The sequence below is a fragment of the Lasioglossum baleicum genome, chromosome 11 (genome assembly GCF_051020765.1).
Source record: "Lasioglossum baleicum chromosome 11, iyLasBale1, whole genome shotgun sequence".
Taxonomy (NCBI): Eukaryota; Metazoa; Arthropoda; class Insecta; order Hymenoptera; family Halictidae; genus Lasioglossum; species Lasioglossum baleicum.
The window spans coordinates 5563761-5586287 of record NC_134939.1 but is presented as its reverse complement, the minus strand read 5'-3'; the positions used below and the strand labels follow the sequence as shown (position 1 = coordinate 5586287).

General features: G+C 37.8%; 1 protein-coding gene and 1 long non-coding RNA gene across 4 annotated transcripts; both read left to right on the top strand.

The window, feature by feature from the left end:
* Positions 1-2228: 2228 nt before the first annotated feature.
* On the top strand, positions 2229-5184 carry Ada2a (Transcriptional adapter 2A). 2 transcript variants are annotated; one of them, XM_076433857.1, is made up of 3 exons: positions 2293-2478; positions 4669-4849; positions 4933-5184. In XM_076433857.1, the coding sequence occupies exons 1-3, from the start codon at positions 2415-2417 to the stop codon at positions 5105-5107; spliced, it is 420 nt and encodes a 139-aa protein (XP_076289972.1). In that variant the 5' UTR covers positions 2293-2414; the 3' UTR covers positions 5108-5184. The 2 variants fall into 2 exon arrangements, with proteins under 2 accessions (XP_076289971.1, XP_076289972.1); XM_076433856.1 differs by lacking the exons at positions 4669-4849; positions 4933-5184 and adding an exon at positions 2653-4662 and having other exon boundaries at positions 2229-2478.
* Positions 5185-12278: 7094 nt separating this feature from the next.
* On the top strand, positions 12279-21902 carry LOC143213338 (uncharacterized). Of its 2 annotated transcripts, XR_013009952.1 has the most exons (6): positions 12279-12451; positions 12685-12774; positions 14348-14432; positions 15601-15694; positions 15833-15966; positions 16167-21902. It is a non-coding gene; the product is annotated as an uncharacterized LOC143213338 (long non-coding RNA). The 2 variants fall into 2 exon arrangements; XR_013009953.1 differs by lacking the exons at positions 12279-12451; positions 12685-12774 and adding an exon at positions 13164-13365.
* The last annotated feature ends 625 nt before the right edge of the window (positions 21903-22527 follow it).

The window sequence follows — 22527 nt, the reverse complement described above, 5'->3', positions numbered from 1 at the left end:
GATTTTCACATAATATCGGGGCATTACCGTAGTTACAAATGATCTATAAAGAGGAATTAATAAGTGTTCTGATTAAATGAATGAAGGAGAGTCCTACCCTTTCATAGTGGTCACTTTATAGACATTGTCGAAGACGTGTCCTCGTGCGGATTGAACGGTATCGTCTTGCACATTGTCTTCCACCTCGAGGTTGTGTAGCTGCAGCGTTCTCGTGTTCGAGAAGTCGGGCTCCTCGGAGCTCATTGTTTGATCTCGAGGATGTTATCTTTCTATCTCAAATACGGAAGTCAACGAGTCGACGCGACGCGACGCGAAACACGTTCGCCTAATCCTGCGTCCCGAGGACTTGATTGAATACGTATTCGATCAACGTACCGCGACACACGCGCGTTATTATGCTTTTGAAAGAGTTTCAGGTGTGGTCGTACCAAAGACTCGCCTTGAATTACATACGTTGCCGAATGAACCACGCTGTCGTCGGTCACAGCGATCTTCAACTTCTTTGGCGTCGTGTCGGCCATCATTATTTTAAGGATTCTTGCGAATGCTGATTCTCGATTGTTTCACGAATGTTTGAGAATTCATGCTGGCCTAGCGAATGGTACAATCGGAATTTCGTTGTGGACAGTGACTTGAGGAAATTATGATACATAAAACACTTTTCTTTTATTGGCATCTATAAATAGCTCACTGTATTTATTCATAAAGGCATTTGAATTTTTTATTGTCGGAGATATTGAATAACTAAATATTCTATTGTCTGATCGGTTCTTGTTATATTCGTAGAATTTTGCACACAACTGAGATGCATCAAAAATAATTCTGAAACCCTCAGCTAGGATATATGTATTAATCCTTTATACTAAGATTTAGTTTTCGTGAAATCACCTACTGGACATTGCAATTTTTCGAAATAAAAAATATTAGTTTTGTATGTGTGTGGAAAATGTGTTTTTCAAACAATGTCATATAAAACTAACTAATTATAGCTCTGAGGTCCAAATTCATAATTATAGGGATGAAGAACTAATTTTACGATACGTCTTCAATACTAACAAAGATATAGGAAAAGGTAAATTATGAAAAGTTAAAAAATAAAGCCACGTTACATTAACATAGGGTTTTCTCTCCGAATATGCAATAAAAAATACATTCCGAATATTTTTCGATGCCGTACCGGTGTACAGAGTTTCGTCACAATATAGCCGCTTGCGTATTGGATGATACGTCTCTTGTTAATACTGCCGTAATTGTCCTCTGAGTCGTAATTTTAGCGGATGAGGTATCAAAGAGCTTCACTGATTGTATACTATTTTGTAGTTTGTTATGCTTGTTTAGTGTCGAGGACATTATACCTAGGAACGCATCACGTGTATCCATCGTATCTCATTTAAACAGTACACCGACGCGCATGTTAAATACTTTGCTGTTGGATTGTTCTGTTTTGTATTCGAATGGCAAGTTATTTTACTGACCTTCGTGATTTTACATATTCAGGTTGTGTCGGCAAACCTTTCGTGATTGCCAACACTTGACGCGCTCTAAACGTACTAAATTCGTACGGAAGTATTTATTTGCATGTTGAGGTTTTCAAAATTTAATCTAGATTTTCGATGTATCTTCGATTAACTTACAGAGAAAGTTTCTAATCGAATCTGGTATTCAATATTAATACAAATGTAAACTACTTGTAAATAAAATAGGTATGCCTTGAATGGTTTCCATGATTTGAGCCTTTCTTCTCAAATGGAACAAAAAAATTGTATTGATTTTTAAATAAAAAAGTTAAAAATTATAAAAACGATGACAGTTTGAATATATATAAAGTTTGTTCAACTCTTAAACGTTATAAAAAAGTATATTTTGGCATAAGTATATATAATACCGACAAATAGCGGAAATTGAGGGGTGCAGTAGTTTGTGAAATATTATGGCGACCATTTTGAAAAACATATGTATGAGAAAAACGCGTGCAAATGTTTTTTCTACCGCTAGCCTTTGATACGTCACACTAAATGAGCTATAATTTCGTTATATCCTCGAATATGATTGTAAAATTGTAACATTTTTTAAAAATATAAGTGCTTTCGATATTTGTAAAAAAATCGATTTTTTGAACCTGTTATATTTCTTTTGTCTCACGTCTAGACACTAGAGCCGCCTTACCATTTCTGAGTCACATCCTATCATATCGATCGGAACTAATACTGTGGAACTACTTTCACAAACCAGATGTTGGAGTCGGAGTAGACCAGTCACACAGACTGAAGAACAAAACTACACAGTAGTTGACATCTCCATGAATCTCAACTCTATGATGTAAGCATGCCCGTTGCCCGTGAGCCGTTGATAGTAAACATTCACGAAGAGGTTGTGTTGTTACATTACGTTTGTCAAAGTGTACAAAAAGAACCATGGCTAATCCAAATTTAACAGATATGACAGAAGAAGATGCGGCCGATTTACAATTTCCCAAAGGTACATTTTATCGGTTGAAATGGAAGTTTAATTATCGATTCTAACCTGCACTTTGTGACACTTGTCAACGGTTGTCTCGATAAGCGTTTCATTTAGCAACATACGTAAATGCTTGAAAATCGACTGTTTCATTGATTATGCGGCATGGCCTTAAGTAACGATTTTCTCTTTCAGACTGCTCATCGAGTAGAACAGAAAATATCGAGAATGACGTAGAACTCGACGTGTCAGTCGTGAAGGATGAAATCATTACTTCAGACCCAACATGCCGCGTATGCAAATCCGCTTTGATGGAGCCTTACATTCGTTGTGCAGTGTGTAGCAACACGGATTTGTGTCCCTCTTGTTTCTCCAGTGGATGTGAAATTAACGATCATAGAAACGATCATGACTATATTATTATAAAGAATGAGTTTCCTCTGATCCAAGGAAGTGGTTGGACCGCTAAGCAAGAATTAGAATTTCTTGATGTGTTGCAAGAATGTGGTTTTGGGAACTGGGGAGACATTTCCAAGAGAATGCAAGGAAAGTCAGCTGAAGAGTGCAGAAACCATTATCTTCAACATTATATCGATAATCAAAGTATACCTGGTTTGCCAAAAATCAAAGAAACTAAAACAAGTTTGTTTGGCTGCGATCCGATACCTTATTTATATAAATTACAAGATCTGGAAGAGCCACCACGGTTTACACCGAATACACTTAATTGTAAACTTTTGGCAGGATATAATCCTGCAAGGTCAGATTTCGAAGTAAATTTTGACAATCACGCGGAATTGATCATTTCTGAATTGGATTATGATGAATTCGATTTAAGTGATAATTATGAGTTAGGGAAAGCTTTACAAATAGCTATGGTACAAGCATATAACAACCGATTGAAAGAACGTACAAGGAGAAGAAGAATTATACGTAATCATGGTTTAATTGCGTTCAGAAGAACTATTTCTTGGATACAAAGATACGAATGTACTATAACTAGAACAATTGCAGAGCGATTACTAATTTTTATGCAATTAATGGGAGGTTTGGAATTTGACTTCATAATGGAAGGACTGCATCGTGTGGGGGAACTTAAGAACTATTTACATAAACTTTGTGAGTTCCGAAGTAATGGTCTTACACACTTCCATAGTGTTGTACTGTTCCAAAAGTTGAGTAAACTAAGACAGGAGAACGATAGAGAAAGAAAACAGTATCTGAATAATCCTGAATACAGTTGGAAGTCTATATTGCCTGGTTGCAATGTTACTGCAACTAGTTCAACACCTAATACAATTTCACAACGAAAGACAGCACCGCCTCTTGCAATAAAAGGTCTTCCTGGGTATGAGAAACTTACCCCTGCAGAGAAAGAGCTTTGTTCAGTAACACGAATAGTTCCTGCTAACTACCTTGATTTCAAGCAACTTCTGATAGGAGAGAATAAAAAGAATGGTTATCTCAGGCTAGCACAAGCTAGAGTTTTGCTTAAAATTGATGTAAATAAAACTCGTAAGATCTATGATTTTCTTACAGAACAAGGATATATAAATAAACCAAATCAATGACGCACACTTCATTAGTGTAGTGAATATATTTGAATTTTATAAATATTTTGTATTTCGTGTGGACTGCCAGAATTGTGATATTAATTCTTAAGATTTACACCTAAGATTTCTCAAACGAGTGGAGGAATTAAGGAAATTAGCAAAAAATAATAACTTGAGTATGCGGTACTGCTTGGAAAAGTTTGATTACCCACATCAATTTATTTTACTCGATAATGTGTTGATTTTTTCAAAAGACTGGGTTTTTAATAATAAGGACCATAAAGATTTTTACAAATGATTCTTCATATGTTCAATGTTTCTTAAATAAAATGTAGAATAGAGAAAGTCTTTGCTTCTTCAGTGAGAGAGCATGCAATTTCTACAAGCTGTGGCGCATATAATATTGTACAAATAATGTAAAGAGTAATATAATTATTATAGATATCCATGCATCAATTATATGTAAATATATGTTCATTATTCACATTTTATACAATTTTTAATTACGTATATAATAAAATGTATTTTATAACGAGTCGCATAAATAAAATATACTGAAAAATTCGTTACTGGTCATTATTAATTGGAAAAACGGTAGTGATATTACCAATACTTACTCAAGAATAGTACCACGTTCAAATGTATTTTTTGTGTTTAGAATTTGAAAATGCAGAGACACTATTAATCTCAGAAGTGTCGATGTTGTTGGAGCACAGAAAAGCGCAAAACGAGTCAGCCGAAGAGGAACAAGAGTTCTCTGAAGTTTTCATGAAGAGTTTAACTTACACAAATCGATTCAGGCGATTTAAGAACAAGGAGACTATCGCTGCGGTTCGAAAGTAAGCATTTTATACATAATAATGTGACAGCTTTTTTAATGAATTGAAATTTTTATAATGTAATGAAAATGCTCTGTTTGCAGTTTACTTATGCAGAAGAAACTCCACAAATTCGAGCTTGCATCGCTTGCAAATCTCTGTCCAGAAACACCGGAAGAAGCAAAAGCCTTGATTCCCAGTTTAGAAGGACGTTTAGAGGATGAAGAACTCAGAACAATATTGGATGACATACAAACAAAACGTTCGCTACAATACTGAATATGTATCTCGTGTGTGATCATTTTATATGCCTTTCAATAAACTATTCTTTTTAAAGATTTAATGTAATTCGACAATGGACTTAGTCAAATTATTTTAAGGATAAGAATCGCGGTTTAATTGTGCTTTATAATTTTAGAAAAATCAAGAACTCCTACTTCAAATTTTATGTGAGATGCCTTTTGTAATTTTAAAATATTTCATAAACGAGAGCATTATATCCTTGCACTTTTTTTTATACATAAATGTTCCAAGAATCGATCTGGGAGAACAGAAATATGTTGAAAGACAGAGTAACGTTTATTTTTAATATACTATTCCGAACAAAAAAGAGTTCTAGAAAGAATCACGTGGATGAATTCATATAATATAATTTCAGAAGGAGCGGTGGGAATTGTTTTATTTTCGCAGCATTAGCTCGATGTGATTGTCGATTTTAAATATTTTATAGAGAAATTGGTGTTATAACTCTACGAAACAAAATATTATAAATCGAGAATCATACCGATTGCCCGGGTCTCACCACGTGGAGGTTGTTGCGAGGGAGATCCACCCACCCACTTAGTATTGGGTCCCATGGAAATCATTTGTCGCAACACTATTTTATTAAATTCGGTATAAAAAGCTCCCGTGCACTTTAATTCCTTTTTACGCAAATCTAAGGCGAAAACAATGGCTACGAGGATGCAGCGGCAGCCACAAGAGTAATCCGGAGCAGTCATATTAGGGTGCAGTGTGGCACTTTATTTATCGCAACTCTAAAAGGCGGGATTCTAGTATTTGCATATTGGGAAACCTTTCACATTAAACGATTCGATTCAATAATTAACTCAATAATTCTCACTGTACACGCGAGAATACTGTACACTATAGAATAGATTCGGATATTGCAGAAACCAGTTTTGCAGGGCGCGATGAAATCTAAATTCCGTCGACAAAGCTACTGCACTAAACGTAAAGATACCCCGTCTTTTACCTTGCGGGCCGACGAGGCGTTCGATACGGTGTACATACACGGTGTGTGTATGTCTACTAACGCGATCGAACCACTACGTTATGGGGCGTTAGTCCAAAAAGTATACATGCTGGTGAAACGCAGTGGTACGTTCCCTGCATTTAGCGCTCGCACACCATCAAATGGCTAAAGGCACACGTCACTACGGTCAGGTAATCTACAGTGTTTTCCGCCACCGCAAGTCACGCACAACACCATGGCTTGCACCGCATTAGATGCTAATACGATGCTCACCATGGCATTGTCGTGCATACCGCCACAGGTGACGTAACTTAATACGTCTTCTTTTTGCGTACGGCATTGTCGAACGACAGCGGAAACACTTGTTCCATTGCTGAAACGGCAAACGAGTCGTGTGTTACGGCACACCGCACCGCGGGGAGTTGAACGTGACAACGTGCACCGTGATTTTGCGTTAACTGCTTACGGCAACTTGGCCTCAGAACGTACCAATACGTTTCTACTCTACGTAGTGGTCCGGTGGGCGTATGCTCCACATTTTTACGGTATCAAAAAAACTAAAGTGATATCCAAATATATATTTGGATATCCATAAAGTGTCTCCGAAAAATGTTCCATGCTCCGAGCGCGACTGATCCTGCAATGTCAGTCCTCTACTCGCTACTCTAATACGAGGTCGCGACTCTTTTAATTCAATATGATCTTTTAGGTGCGTTTTCCAATATGCATGTACTTCAATCCCGCCTTAAAACAACGCGTTGGTACTTTTCGCGACACTAAAGCAATCGCAGCAACAAATTCTCGCAACGCTAATTCTTAATGCAGAGATGGTGTTTCGCGGTCTAGTAATTAATCCGCGGCATGCATTAAAAATGCCAAAGTGTGCTAGTGGAGGTGAGATAGCTAGCGACTGGGTTTCCAAGCCCATAGAATCAACCCCGGATTCAAACGCAATGACACCATCCACCTGCCTGGACGTCGTAACGCCAGGACAGATGCGCCCCTACGCTCAAAACGTTATTCCAACTGGCGAGTATACACTCCACGAGCTGGCCGCTTTGAGTATAGGCCGAAGCCTAGTAATGCTGACTTTATTAGCCAGAGATGGTGCCACGCGGTCATGTGCTGCGAGGCCACCCTTACTTGAAGAGTAGGTGCGGACCTCCACTAATCTCGTCCCAGACATTCTCTACTTCAATTTCGATTTCCACAAATACTACGCTAATTCACAACCCGTTATTATTCTCTCGCAACTCTAATCGAAATCGCGGATGCCTACAGCACACCCGGCAGCCGTTTCGACTGCGACCAGTTGTTCAATGGTCCGTTGCAGCTGGAGCATGGGCGCCTGAAATGTCGAATGACTCGAACTCAAACGCGATTCTTTTGCTGCGCAACGCTAATTCAACGAACAGAGAGAATTAAACTTTTATAAAATTGTTATATTATATCTTAAATATTTCTTCAAGCAGCAATGAAAATGAAATGTAATTAGAATCGCGACAATTTCATTCGCAACGCTAAAGTTAAACAATCTATATTTAAATGTATGAAAATCGCGAATATTCCCGCAACACTAACTTCGATCTCTGTTCACAATCGACTAATGCTACTAATGCAACACGCGTGGTTTTTTTCGCAACACTATTTCAATCGCGGACGTGCCCATCTCCGCTGATCGTTGGGGCGGCGAGGCCTGCCCATGTGTACAACTAACTACTTCTACTACTACTACTTCTACAGACGACTACAGTGATAAGGTAGAAATAAATGAAATGACTTCGCATCCGAAGATGCGAGGCCATTGTAGTTGCCCTCTTGAGCGACAGTTTGTCGGGGCCACTTCGGCATATAGCCTCTTCTTTTTCTTCGGCGGTCCGCCAAACAACTGAAACCCTAAACGTGCTCGCAGTGAAACGATCGACGACTTCCGAAACGGATCACAAGTTTCGAGAGAAGCCGATCGTTCCGCTGGTGCAATCGAGCAGGTGCGCAACGTTTCGAGACCCTAATCCGCGCGCGTTCGCGTCCGCGTCCACGAAAGCTACACGAGCAGGAAGAATCGAGCACGAAGCATCAATTCGAACGTCATGCCTCGTTCGATTTAGCTTCGAGACGAAACTTCCAGCTCTTCCGGTGACTGACTACCGCGCGAATCGCGGCCTACCCGATAGAGAAAACGGTAGCCAGCCCCGGCCCCTACCTACTTAAAACGAACAGTCGCACCAAGAAGGTAAGCTACCTACCTACCTAGCCCTATATTTAAAAAAGTGGCAAAAGACACAAGCTCTCCAACACATTCACAACACGATCTCCACACAGACGCCAGGGTGCAATATCCTAGCACCTAGAGAGAACGTCCCGGGACGCCTCCGACACCCTAACGTTCAAATCTCACACAAGCACACTCTAAGGTACGTATACCAGTTTTCCTGAAATCGACTGACAATGGCCGTGATCATTGCGAAATAAATCAATAAATCGAAATGAGAGCTGAATCGACTCTGAATTAAATTACATGTAATTCTGAATATTACACGTTGTTTTTAATGAATTGCGAAAATTACTACACATTCCACGATGATCCATATAGCATGTCACAGATCAACAGGAATATGTGCTACTGAATCTAATTTAAAAAATCGACGCAATTCCACTGCCTATCACCACACACACACAAGTGGAAAATACGTCGTGCACGATACACTAACCACTGTCAGTCGCCACACATACGATTACAACAATATTCCATGTGCCCGTTGCTCTCACCCTCCCGAGTAGCGCCTGGGCACGCGAGAGGATTCGAGCACAACGAACAGGGAATCTTAAAATATCCTGAAAATCCTAACTAAAAGATTCCGTTAAATTTTGTACGAGCTAATATTCTTGTATTCTTGTATAATGGTTCTACTTTCAATTCAACATTTAATATGAAGTTACAAAACACATATTTAATTATGGAATAAATTCTTTCAATTCTTTAAATTCTTTAATAAAATGAATTCTTTAAATTCTTTAGTGAAATGAACTCTTTAAATTCTTTAATGATTGTTTAATGAATTTTAATCTTTATGAAAATATTTAAAAACCCTCGGACGACCTTTTAGACGAAGCAAAACTTCGAAATAGCGGAAAAAATACTCTACTAAATGTAAAGTACTAGTGAAAGTAATATGTATAGGTTAATTTGCTTCGTCTAAACAATCTATCCGTCGCGAATAGTCTTTTTGTACGTGATATCAACTGTTTTTGAGCAATTTAAAGTAATTTTAAAATACAAACGATTATCTTGATGATTAAAAGTGATTAGTAAGTGTGTTCCAAATTACGGAAGATTTTTATCTTTCCGCAAATTGGAGATTCAATTATTGAAATTATTCATATTTATAAAAAAAACGCGACGTACAAAAAGACCCTACCTAGCTAAGAAACAGATTATGTACTACGCCTGGCGTTTTCCACGGTTACTGTACTCGTCAAAATCTACTACTAATGAAATCTACTAATAAAAATGGCAGTTGTTCGTGGACTCACGAACTGTTGATCTCGATCTCGATCTCGCGATCTCGGCTATCGTTGTCGTCTTTGGTCATAGACATCCTCGGAGTATTCCAACGCTTGGGGCTCTGTAACAGACAGAACAAATTCATTTAATTTCAATCGACCAAACGTAAATTAATAATTACGAATTTTATTATTAACTTAAGAAGATAATGTTCAATAACAAAGTTTAATTGGAAATTTATAATGGTACTCACCGTCCTCTCCTGCTTGAAGAAAGAACAATTCGTTGTGTGCGTCTCGATCTCGACTATCGATACCGTCGTTGGATCGATGGATTCTCTTCCCTCACTCTCTGTGAAAGAAAGAACAAATTCTATTTATTTAATAGGAATATATTAGGAAATAATATTGCGAAATAAATAATTCAAGTTGAACGTAAAATCCAAATTAACTTGAATGAAAATTAAATAAACGATTTCTATCGCACGACACGAATTTAAATACAATTAATCGTCACAACACGAAAGTAAATTATCGCGATAAGGCAGCACGACTCGACAATAAATTTAAATTAATGAAAAATAAATAACTCGCTTGAACACAGAATTCAATTTAATAACAATCAAGGTAAATAATCTTGATTTCTATGGAATGATGCAACATGGAAACGATACGCACCATGTAACGGTCCCTGCTTTGCGTCGTATACTTTGTGCTTCTCGATAATCACCGACGCGGTGGGCAAGGTCAGAGGGAAGCTCTGAGATAACCAAACATACGTGCGTTCACTTCGACTTTTACGTGTATTATGAATTCGCGGTCAGACCCCTGCGACCAATTGTCACCGAAAATTTACGATTTCCCCCGAATTGGGATCGGCACGACCGAAGACGCATTACATACCGTCAATTAAACCATGAAATATAAACTCTATACCTATGTGCAGTAAAAAAAAGGTTCAGGAACCTGAATGCTATAGAGTTTAATGAGGGGTATCATAAATAACAAACAATCAATGGACTGCGGATGTTCATGCATTTTCCAATTTTTGTCGACGCGAATTGTGAGAAAGTGGAAATTTTTATTTTTCTTTTTCTGGAAATGTTTATCTATTTTTTAAAAATCTCATCTATACGTTTTTAATGGGAACAACCATTGTAGATCCAAAACAGATGAATATTGTACAAAATTCTAACTAATTTTATGTTCTAGCTTTTTTCGAACATTCTCATAAGCCATAGATGCATAAAGATCCGCAGTCTAATAATCAATACTATTTCCCATTTAAGGAAAATGTTGGAGTCTCCCTTGGCCCCCCAAAAGGATACCTCAAAAAAAATGTAATACGTACTAAAAGTATTGATCTGGGAATCGTTTTTATTACGCAGAGGGGACACAACGATATCCTACTATTTTAATTTGTGACAAAATAATTTTTAATTTTTACTGAATCCACGGTAAATGAATAATTTGAAAGAATGTTCAACAATGAAAATGATGAACAATAAAGTTATATTGAAAGATATGTTGGTACTTGCATCCTTTCCACCTTGAAGCACGATACGTTGTCTCTCGATCCAGGCTATCGATATTATCAATGGTGGATGTATGCTTTTCTCTTAGGCTCTGTAACAGAAAGAAAATTCATTTAATTTAATTCGATCAACCGTCAAACAATAAATACGAATTAATAGAAGATAAATCGTTCAAGTCGAATGTAAAATCAAAATTAATTTGAACTAAAATTAAGTAAGCTTGGCTTCTATTGCACGATAAAATTCAATTGGCAAATTCGATTGAATTCAATCGATCAACCGTCAAACGATAAATTCGAATTAATGAAAGTTATGAGGTTAACGTGCACGTCCGGAAATAAGAAATTTTTACCTCTTTCTTATGTAATTCTATAGAATTTGCGAGAAAATGTCAAAAGTGCCAGTTTCAATCCTAGGAGGTCAGTAGTTCAAAAATCTATGCGTGTTTAAACTTTTGAGCGATTCGAACCGTCGTTGACAGTTGACAGGTGAATGCACCGCCATGTTAGCGTGCAGTGTTGCTAGATGGTACGGCAAAACTCGCGCATGCGCGGCGAATCCAGGAACGTATCTGCATTCTACAGTCCGTAGCTTGTGGGGCAAGTTTTCTTTAGAGCAGTCTTAAACTTTTGTCCGCTACTGTATATATACAATTAGAATATATTTATATATTACATGTACATACACATCAAATGTTAATATAACATACGCATGTTAAACGCTATGTTTGAAAATCGAGAAGAAAAGATTGTGCGAAGCTATGCGGGGCAACCAAGGTGCCCGATTTCGTACTTCAGTGACGCTGGAATCGTCGCGCATGCGCGAGTTTTCCCGCACCATCTAGCAACACTGTTAGCGTGTACTCAGCTTCGCGCGTCGTCTAACGAGCAAAGCCGCTAGATGGCAGCACAACTAAATTCAAACTTGAATTTTTAGCATTTTCGCGCCAAAATTTACAGAATTAAATAAAAAGAAAATTCGGTAAGCAAAGTCGGCCAATTGACAGTTGGCCACACCAGGCTTATTTGATTTTGTAAATTTTGGCGTGAAAATGCTATAAACTGAGTTTATTAAACTCAAGTTTCAAAGTTTACTTGTGCTACCATCTAGCGGCTCAGCTCGTTAGAGGACGCGCGAAGCTGAGTAAACACTAGCATGGCGGTGCATTCACCTGTCAACTGTCAACGACGATTAGAATTGGTCAAGTTTAAACACGCATCAATTTTTGAAGCACTTATCTCTTAGGATTGAAACTTGGTCTTTTGATATTTTCTCGCCAAAATGTACAGGATTACATAAGAATGAGATAATCATTTCTGGTTTTCAGAGGTACAGGTTAACCTTATTTTCTATTAATTCGGATTTATAGTTTGACGATTGATCGATTGAATTTAATCAAATTTACCATTTGAATTTTATCATGCAATAGTCAGGCTGATTTAATTTTAGTACAAATTAATTTTGATTTTACATTCGACTTGAACGATTTATTTTCTATTAACTCGTATTTATTGTTTGACGGTCGATCGAATTAAATTAAATGAATTTTTTTTCTGTCACAGGGCCCAAGGGAAGAGCATCCGTTAGCATCCATCCATTGATCATATCAATAGCCTAGGTCGAAAGACAACGTGCTTCAAGGTGGAGAAGATGTAAGTACCAACATATCTTCCAATAAAACTTTCTTGTTGAACATTTTCTCTTAGAATTATTAATTTACCGTGGGTTCATTAAAAAGTTAATCGCAAATAAGTTTGTCACGAATTAAAATAGTAGGATGTCGCGTGTCCTCTCTCTTTCTCTCTTCGAATATTTCATGACAATTTCTATGACGTAATAAAAACGATTCTCAGAGCAATATGTACTTTAACATGGGGCCTCCAATATTTTTTCGACATGGGAAGTAGTGTTGATGTTTTGTTATTGTGCCCTCTCATTAAATTCAGTAGCATGTAGGTAGTTAAACCTTTTTATTTTTTTATTGCTGGTAGTTACAAAGTTTATATAGTGGTTACATTGACTGTATTGTATGTAGTGCGTCTTCGGCCATTGTCGACCCCGTTTCGGTGACATTCGGTCGCAAGGATCTTACCGCGGCTTCATAATACATATACGCCATACGCGAAAGTCAGTGAACGAAACGTACGTTTGGTCATCTCAGAGCCTTCCCCTGGCCTCGTCAACCGCGTCATTTGTTATTGAGACGCTGAAAGAAGATGACGCGAAGCAGGGACCGTTACATGGTGCGTATCGTTTCCGTGTTGCCTCATTTGTAGAATTCACGATTATTTAACTTAACTTTTATTAAAACTAATTCTGTGTTCAGGCGAATTATTTAGTTTTTATCGATTTAAATTTATTCTTGAATCATGTTGCCTTCTCGCGATAATTTACTCTCGCGTCGTGACGATCGGTTCAATTTAAACGAATTTGTTGTTTGTGTTTTATCGTGCAATAGAAATCTAGTTTATTTAATTTTGATTTTACATGCAACTTGAATGATTTATTGGCTGCACTTTGCGTTCGGTAACCAGAAATGAAAGAATTTTCCTTCTTTAATTCTGTAAATTTTGGCGGGAAAATGATAAAATTCAAGTTTCAAAGTTTGCTTGTGTAAGTAACCCGCCTCGCTCGTTAGGCGACCCACGAAACTGAGTACATGCCAAGATGGCGGTGCATGCACCTGTCAACTGTCAACGACGGTTCGAATCGCTCAAGTTTAAACTGTTTAAACGCGCATACATTTCGGAACCATTGATCCGGTAGGATTGAAACTTGGACTTTTGACATTTTCTCGCAAAAATCTACAGAATTACATAAGAAAGAGGTAACAATTTCTGGTTTCTGGAGGTACACGATAACCTTATTTTCTATTAATTCGAATTTATCGTTTGACGGTTGATCGATTGAATTCAATCGAATTTGTCATTTGTGTCTTACCCTTTAATAGAAATCAAGTTTGTTTAATTTTGATTTTACATTCTACTTGAACGATTTATTTTCCATTTTCTATTGATTCGGATTTATTGTTCGACGATTGATCGATTGAATTAAATCGAATTTGCCATTTGAATTTTATTGTGTAATAGGTGTCGAGCTTATTTCATTTCAGTTCAAATTAATTTTGATTTTACATTAGACGTGAACGATTTATTTTCTATTAATTCGTATTTATTGTTTCACGGTTGCTCGAATTAAATTGAGTGAATTTTTTTTCTGTTACAGAGTCTAAGGGAAAAGCATCCATCCATTGATCATATCGATAGCCTAGATGGAGAGACAACGTATCGTGCTTCAAGGCGGAGGGGATGTAAGTACCAACATATCTTCCAATAAAACTTTATTATTGATCATTTTTATTATTGAACATTCTTTTCAAATTATTCATTTCCCGTGGATTCATTGAAAATTAAAAATTATTTTGCCGCAAATTAAAATAGTAGGATATCGTTGTGTCCCCTCTGCGTAATAAAAACGATTCTCAGATCAATACTTTTAGTACCTATTCAATTTTTTTTGAGGTATCCTTTTGGGGGGGGCCAAGGAAAATAGTATTGATTATTAGACTGCGTATCTTTATGTATTTATGCGTATGAAAATATTCAAAAAAGGCTAGAATATAAAATTAGTTGGAATTTTATACAATATTCATTTGTTTTGGATCTACAAAGGCTGTTCCCATTAAAAACGTATAGATGAGATTTTTAAAAAATAGATAAACATTTCCAGAAAAAGAAAAATAAAAATTTCCACTTTCTCACAATTCGCGTCAACAAAAATAGGAAAATGCATGAACATCTGCAGTCCATTGATTGTTTGTTATTATGATCCCCCTTCATTAAACTCGATAGCATTCAGGTACCTGAACCTTTTTTTTTATTGCACATAGGTATAGAGTTTATATTTCATGGTTTAATTGACGGTATGTAATGCGTCTTCGGTCGTGCCGATCCCAATTCGGGGGAAATCGTAAATTTTCGGTGACAATCGGTCGCAGGGGTCCTTCCGCGAATTCATAATACACGTGAAAGTCAAAGTGAACGCACGTACGTTTGGTTATCTCAGAGCTTCCCTCTGACCTTGCTCTCCGCGTCGGTGGTTATGAGAAGCACAAAATATACGACGCAAAGCAGGGGCCGTTACATGTGGTGCGTATCGTTTCCGTGTTGCATCATTCCATAGAAATCAAGATTATTTTCCTCAATTGTTTTTAAAATCAATTCCGTGTTCAAGCGAATTATTTATTTTTCATTAATTTAAATTTATTGTCGAGTCGTGCTGCCTTCTCGCGATAATTTACTTTCGCGTTGTGACAATTAATTGTATTTAAATTCGTTTCGTGCGATAGAAATCGTTTATTTAATTTTCATTCAAATTAATTTGGATTCTATGTTCAACTTGAATTATTTATTTCGTAATATTATTTCCTAATATATTCCTATTAAATAAATAGAATTTATTTTTTCTGTTACACACAGAGAGTGAGGGGAAAGAATGCATCGATCCAACGACTGTATCGATAGTCGAGATCGAGACGCAACGAATTGTTCTTTCTTCAAGCAGGAGAGGACGGTGAGTACCATTATAAACCAATTAAACTTTGTTATTGAACATTATCTTCTTAAATTAATAATAAAAAATTAATAATCACGAATTATTAATTCACTTTCGGTCGATTGAAATTAAATGAATTTGTTCTTTCTGTTATAGAACCCTAAGGGTACAGAAAACTTCCAAGCTGCCAACCTGGATGCCTGAGGCGACGCACCTTGATTATTACCAAAGACGACATCGATAGCTGAGATCGAGGGCACCGTGTCGTGCTTTCTTCAAGGGGGAGAGATGTAAGTATCGAGAGATATCTTAATTATAATTAATCTTTATTATTCAACATTTTCTTTTCAAAGCATTAATAACAAATTGTACCACCTACACTTTTTATTTCGAAAATCATTTAAATAGTATTTAAATTAAAATCTTTTCATATCCCAATGGAATTTTACGAATTGATTTTAATATCTTTTGTTTTATTTTTTGATTTCAGGACTCTAACGCAGCTTCTCATCCCTCCAACAAGTAGTGAGTCAATAAACAATAGTTTTTTTATTATTCTATTTTTCTTGCGTAGTATATTTTGACGAGTCAGTGACCGTGGAAAACGCCAGGCGTTTTCTACGGATAATACATGATCTGTTTCTTAGCTAGGTAGGGTCTTTTTGTACGTCGCGTTTTTTTTATAAATATAAATAATTTCAATAATTGAATCTCCAATTTGCGGAAGATAAAAATCTTCCGTAATTTGGAACACACTCACTAATCACTTTTAATCGTCAAGATAATTGTTTGTATTTTAAAATTACTTTAAATTGCTCGAAAACAGTTTATATCACGTACAAAAAGACGAATCGCGACGGATAGATTCTTTAGACGAAGCAAATTAACCTATACATATTACTTCCACTAGTACTTTACATTTAGTAAACTATTTTTTCCACTATTTCGAAATTTTGCTTCGTCTAAAGGGTCGTCCGAGGGTTTTTAAATATTTTTATAAAGATTAAAATTCATTAAACAATTTAAAGAGTTCATTTTACTAAAGAATTTAAAGAATTTAAAGAATTGAAAGAATTCATTCCATAATTAAATATGTGTTTTGTAACTTCATATTAAATGTTGAATTCAAAATAGAACCATTATACAAGAATACAAGAATATTAGCTCGTACAAAATCTAACGAATTCTTTTAGTTAGGATTTTCAGGATATTAAGATTCCCTGTTCGTTGCTCGAATCCTCTCGCGTGCCCAGGTGCTACACGGGAGGGTGAGAGCAACGGGCACATGGAATATTGTTCTAATCACATGTGTGGCGACTGACAATGGTTAGTGTATCGTGCACGACGCATTTTCCACTTGTGTGTGTGTGTTGATAGGCAGTGGAATTGCGTCGCTTTTTTAAACTAGATTCAGTAGCACATATTCCTGTTGATCTGTGACATGCAACATGGATCTTTGTGGAATATATGTGGTAGTTTTCTCAATTCATTAAAAACAACATGTAACATTCAAAATTACACGTAATTTAATTCTGTGTCAATTCAGTTGTTATTTTAAATTTATTGATTTATTTCGCAATGACCACTGCCATTGTCAGTCGATTTCAGGAAAACTGGTATGTACATTAGAGTGTGCTTGTGATTCGAACGTTAGGGTGTCGGAGGCGTCCCGGGACGTTCTCTCTAGGTGTTAGGCTGTTGCACCCTGGCGTCTGTGTGGAGATCGTGTTGTGAATGTGTTGGAGAGCTTGTCTCTTTTGCCATTTTTTAAATATAGGGCTAGGTAGGGTAGGTAGCTTACCTTCTTGTTGTGACTGTTCGTTCTAAGTAGGTAGGGGCCGGGGCTGGCTACCGTTTTCTCTTTCGGGTAGGCCGCGATTCGCGCGATAGTCAGTCACCGGAAGAGCTGGAAGTTTCGTCTCGAAGCTAAATCGAACGAGGCATGACGTTCGAATTGATGCTTCGTGCTCGATTCTTCCTGCTCGTGTAGCTTTCGCGGACGCGGACGCGAACGCGCGCGGATTAGGGTCTCGTAACGTTGCGCACCTGCTCGATCGCACCAGCGGAACGATCGGCTTCTCTCGAAACTTGTGATCCGTTTCGGAAGTCGTCGATCGTTTCACTGCGAGCACGTTTAGGGTTTCAGTTGTTTGGCGGACCGCCGAAGAAAAAGAAGAGGCTATATGCCGAAGTGGCCCCGACAAACTGTCGCTCAAGAGGGCAACTACAATGGCCTCGCATCTTCGGATGCGAAGTCATTTCATTTATTTCTACCGTATCACTGTACTCGTCTGTAGAAGTAGTAGTAGTAGAAGTAGTTAGTTGTACACATGGGCAGGCCTCGCCGCCCCAACGATCAGCGGAGATGGGCACGTCCGCGATTGAAATAGCGTTGCGAAAAAAAACACGCGTGTTGCATTAGTAGCATTAGTCGATTGTGAACAGAGATCGAAGTTAGTGTTGCGGGAATATTCGCGATTTTCATACATTTAAATATAGATTGTTTAACTTTAGCGTTGCGAATGAAATAGTCGCGATTCTAATTACATTTCATTTTCATTGCTGCTTGAAGAAATATTTAAGATATAATATAACAATTTTATAAAAGTTTAATTCTCTCTGTTCGTTGAATTAGCGTTGCGCAGCAAAAGAATCGCGTTTGAGTTCGAGTCATTCGACATTTCAGGCGCCCATGCTCCAGCTGCAACGGACCACTGAACAAGTGGTCGCAGTCGAAACGGCTGCCGGGTGTGCTGTAGGCATCCGTGATTTCAATTAGAGTTGCGAGAGAATAATAACGGGTTGTGAATTAGCGTAGTATTTGTGGAAATCGAAATTGAAGTAGAGAATGTCTGGGACGAGATTAGTGGAGGTCCGCACCTACTCTTCAAGTAAGGGTGGCCTCGCAGCACATGACCGCGTGGCACCATCTCTGGCTAATAAAGTCAGCGTTACTAGGCTTCGGCCTATACTCAAAGCGGCCAGCTCGTGGAGTGTATACTCGCCAGTTGGAATAACGTTTTGAGCGTAGGGGCGCATCTGTCCTGGCGTTACGACGTCGAGGCAGGTGGATGGTGTCATTGCGTTTGAATCCGGGGTTGATTCTATGGGCTTGGAAACCCAGTCGCTAGCTATCTCACCTCGTCTCTACTTCATTTCGATTCGACTAGGATTTGCTTAATTACCGTTTTTGACAATGGCAAAGAGGATAATGGAGGGGGACCGGTCCTCTCCACTAGCACACTTTGCCATTTTTAATGCATGCCGCGGATTAATTACTAGACCGCGAAACATCATCTCTGCATTAAGAATTAGCGTTGCGAGAATTTGTTGTCGCGATTGCTTTAGTGTCGCGAAAAGTACCAACGCGTTGTTTTAAGGCGGGATTAAAGTACATGCATATTGGAAAACGCACCTAAAAAGATCATATTGAATTAAAAGAGTCGCGACCTCGTATTAGAGTAGCGAGTAGAGGACTGACATTGCAGGACCAGTGGCGCTCGGAGCATGGAACATTTTTCGGAGACACTTTATGGATATCCAAATATATATTTGGATATCACTTTAGTTTTTTTGATACCGTAAAAATGTGGAGCATACGCCCACCGGACCACTACGTAGAGTAGGGACCACTACGTAGAGTAGAAACGTATTGGTACGTTCTGAGGCCAAGTTGCCGTAAGCAGTTAACGCAAAATCACGGTGCACGTTGTCACGTTCAACTCCCCGCGGTGCGGTGTGCCGTAACACACGACTCGTTTGCCGTTTCAGCAATGGAACAAGTGTTTCCGCTGTCGTTCGACAATGCCGTACGCAAAAAGAAGACGTATTAAGTTACGTCACCTGTGGCGGTATGCACGACAATGCCATGGTGAGCATCGTATTAGCATCTAATGCGGTGCAAGCCATGGTGTTGTGCGTGACTTGCGATGGCGGAAAACACTGTAGATTACCTGACCGTAGTGACGTGTGCCTTTAGCCATTTGATGGTGTGCGAGCGCTAAATGCAGGGAACGTACCACTGCGTTTCACCAGCATGTATACTTTTTGGACTAACGCCCCATAACGTAGTGGTTCGATCGCGTTAGTAGACATACACACACCGTGTATGTACACCGTATCGAACGCCTCGTCGGCCCGCAAGGTAAAAGACGGGGTATCTTTACGTTTAGTGCAGTAGCTTTGTCGACGGAATTTAGATTTCATCGCGCCCTGTGCAAAACTGGTTTCTGCAATATCCGAATCTATTCTATAGTGTACAGTATTCTCGCGTGTACAGTGAGAATTATTGAGTTAATTATTGAATCGAATCGTTTAATGTGAAAGGTTTTCTAATATGCAAATACTAGAATATCCCGCCTTTTAGAGTTGCGATAAAGAAAGTGCCACACTGCACCCTAATATGACTGCTCCGGATTACTCTTGTGGCTGCCGCTGCATCCTCGTAGCCATTGTTTTCCCCTTAGATTTGCGTAAAAAGAAATTAAAGTGCACGGGAGCTTTTTATACCGAATTTAATAAAATAGTGTTGCGACAAATGATGCACTGTTCGCGTTTTCAATAAGATATTAATTTTTTATTATTTGTGTAGATTAGCGTTGCGGAAGAATGATTCGGCTTGACTTCCCCCTTTAAATTTAAATAGCTACTATCGCGTTTCCATTTAGGGTTGCGTTAAAAGAAACGAAAGTGCACGGGAGTTTTCCGTTTTTTATTAAATAAATTAGCGTTGCGGTAGAGAATGCAGTGCTCGCGTTTTTTTGAGATGTTCATTGCACACTTTGTAGAGTAGCGTTGCGCGAAAATGGTCCACTCTCGCGCGTTGTTTGAAATATATCGAGTGGACAACTTTTCTCTGAATATTTATCTTTTTTTATTTTTTTTTTATCTGTTCACCCAAGATTTGTTTCAGGTACTTCGTCCCTGAGGTAAGACAAAATAAGATAGCGGCCCATGATGATTTTCTGTAGAGTTGTGTACAAAAATTAAAGTGCACGGGAATTTTTAATATTGTCCATATCTATTAAATTTACATCACGAATAATAATGCACTGTTCGCGTTTGTTTTTTTTCGAGACGTTCAATACGTCCTTTGTAAATTAGCGTTGCGAGAAAATGGTCCACTCGCGGGTTTGTTTGAAGGATACATCGAGTGGACAATTGTATGTCAAAGGTGTTATTCTTTTTTTATTTTTTTTTGTGTGCTAATTCAAAATTAAGTTTGTTCCAGATCATTTATTTATTAAAACAGAGCGAAGAGGAAACACTGGAATCTTCAACAATTCAGACGTCTTCTTCGTAATTAGTAGTTTGTGATTGTCGTAGAAGTTTTATTGTTTATGTAGATCATCTGTGTATATGGTTGTATGCGGTGTCGTTTGTCGTTTTGTTGCATATTCCATTTAATCAACTGTATTTTCATTTCAGCAAAATTGGGTTAGCTACCCTGCAGACACTTATACACACATACACGTACACAAAATATAAAATATTTTTGAGTTACAAAATACATGGGGATATGATAAAAAATCACAGTGTAAAGTAAAATGAAAGTAAATATGAAAAACTTTGTGATTTTTTATGTAATTCCTGTGCATTTTCTGCTCAACAAAGGATTAAACAAAATTAACATTTTTATGTATATACGACAAAATCACTAAAAGTGAAAAAATGAATAAAAAATATGCACAAAGCTTATATATAAGAAAATCAGAAAATAAATAAATTAAATGAAATAAATATATAAAATAAATAAATAAAGAGAAAATAAATTAAAAAATGAAGACGATTTAGGGGGTCGGACGGGTAGGCTCGTAATCAGGCTCTTCTTACTACATATTCGTGTGTACAGTGGTCAAAAATAGAACCCTGTCAAATGTGTATTAGGAAAGGGTATATATGTATACACAAATAGTGATTTTTTTTATATTTTGTAATTTTGGAAACTTTTAATTTTCCGTCGGGTGGGCCGATAAAGCCGCACTTCGCAGTGGCTCCGATATCGGCCGATTTGTTCGACGTGTTCGACGCATCTGTCTCTTTTTTCGAGCGCGCGAAAAAGACACACGTCGGACGTCGGCCGAATCGTGCGACATCGGAGCTACTGTGAACGCGGCCTAAAGAAATACTAACACTAAACCTACCATCACCGGTCAAAATGACCGGTTCCAGAATTTTTTATTTTTATTTTTTATTTTACGACTATCTAAAATCTAAATAAATTTTAAGGCTTGGTAGGTTTAGTGTTAAGTGGGTGGGTGGGTCTCCTTCGCAGCAACCTCCACGTGGTGAGACCCGGGCAATCGGTGTGATTCTAGATTTATAATATTTTGTTTTGTAGAGATATAACACCAATTTCTCTATGAAATATTAATAATCGACAATCACATCGAGCTAATGCTGCGGAAATAGAATAATTTTTCGACATTATTTCGAACTTTTTCTTTTAGACGTTATGGTTCTATTTCGTAGTTAAAAAATTTAATCGAGTCATTATTGTTCGAGCTGACGATGGAATTCTATTATTTTTTCCATGTGCTCTCGTGTTCCTTTTGAATTAAAGTGGTCCTGGTAGGTCCATCTGGTAGTTTTTCAGTAATTTCTTTTTTAGTGTACCATTATTAATTTAATACCAGGTCGTTGCCATTTCTTTAATAGACTGGTATGCAGCCAATACGTGGCTCATAGTAATAAGCTAATAAGCACAATTAGTGATGGTTATATGACTTATTCATTCAAATCCCAGATTCAAGAGACCGCATCGTGAAGTCCCGGTGCCGAAGGGTCAGATAGTAACAGAGAGGAAATGTTCTGGTAGTAAGTAAGCAATACACGCTGCCCAGTCATCCCTA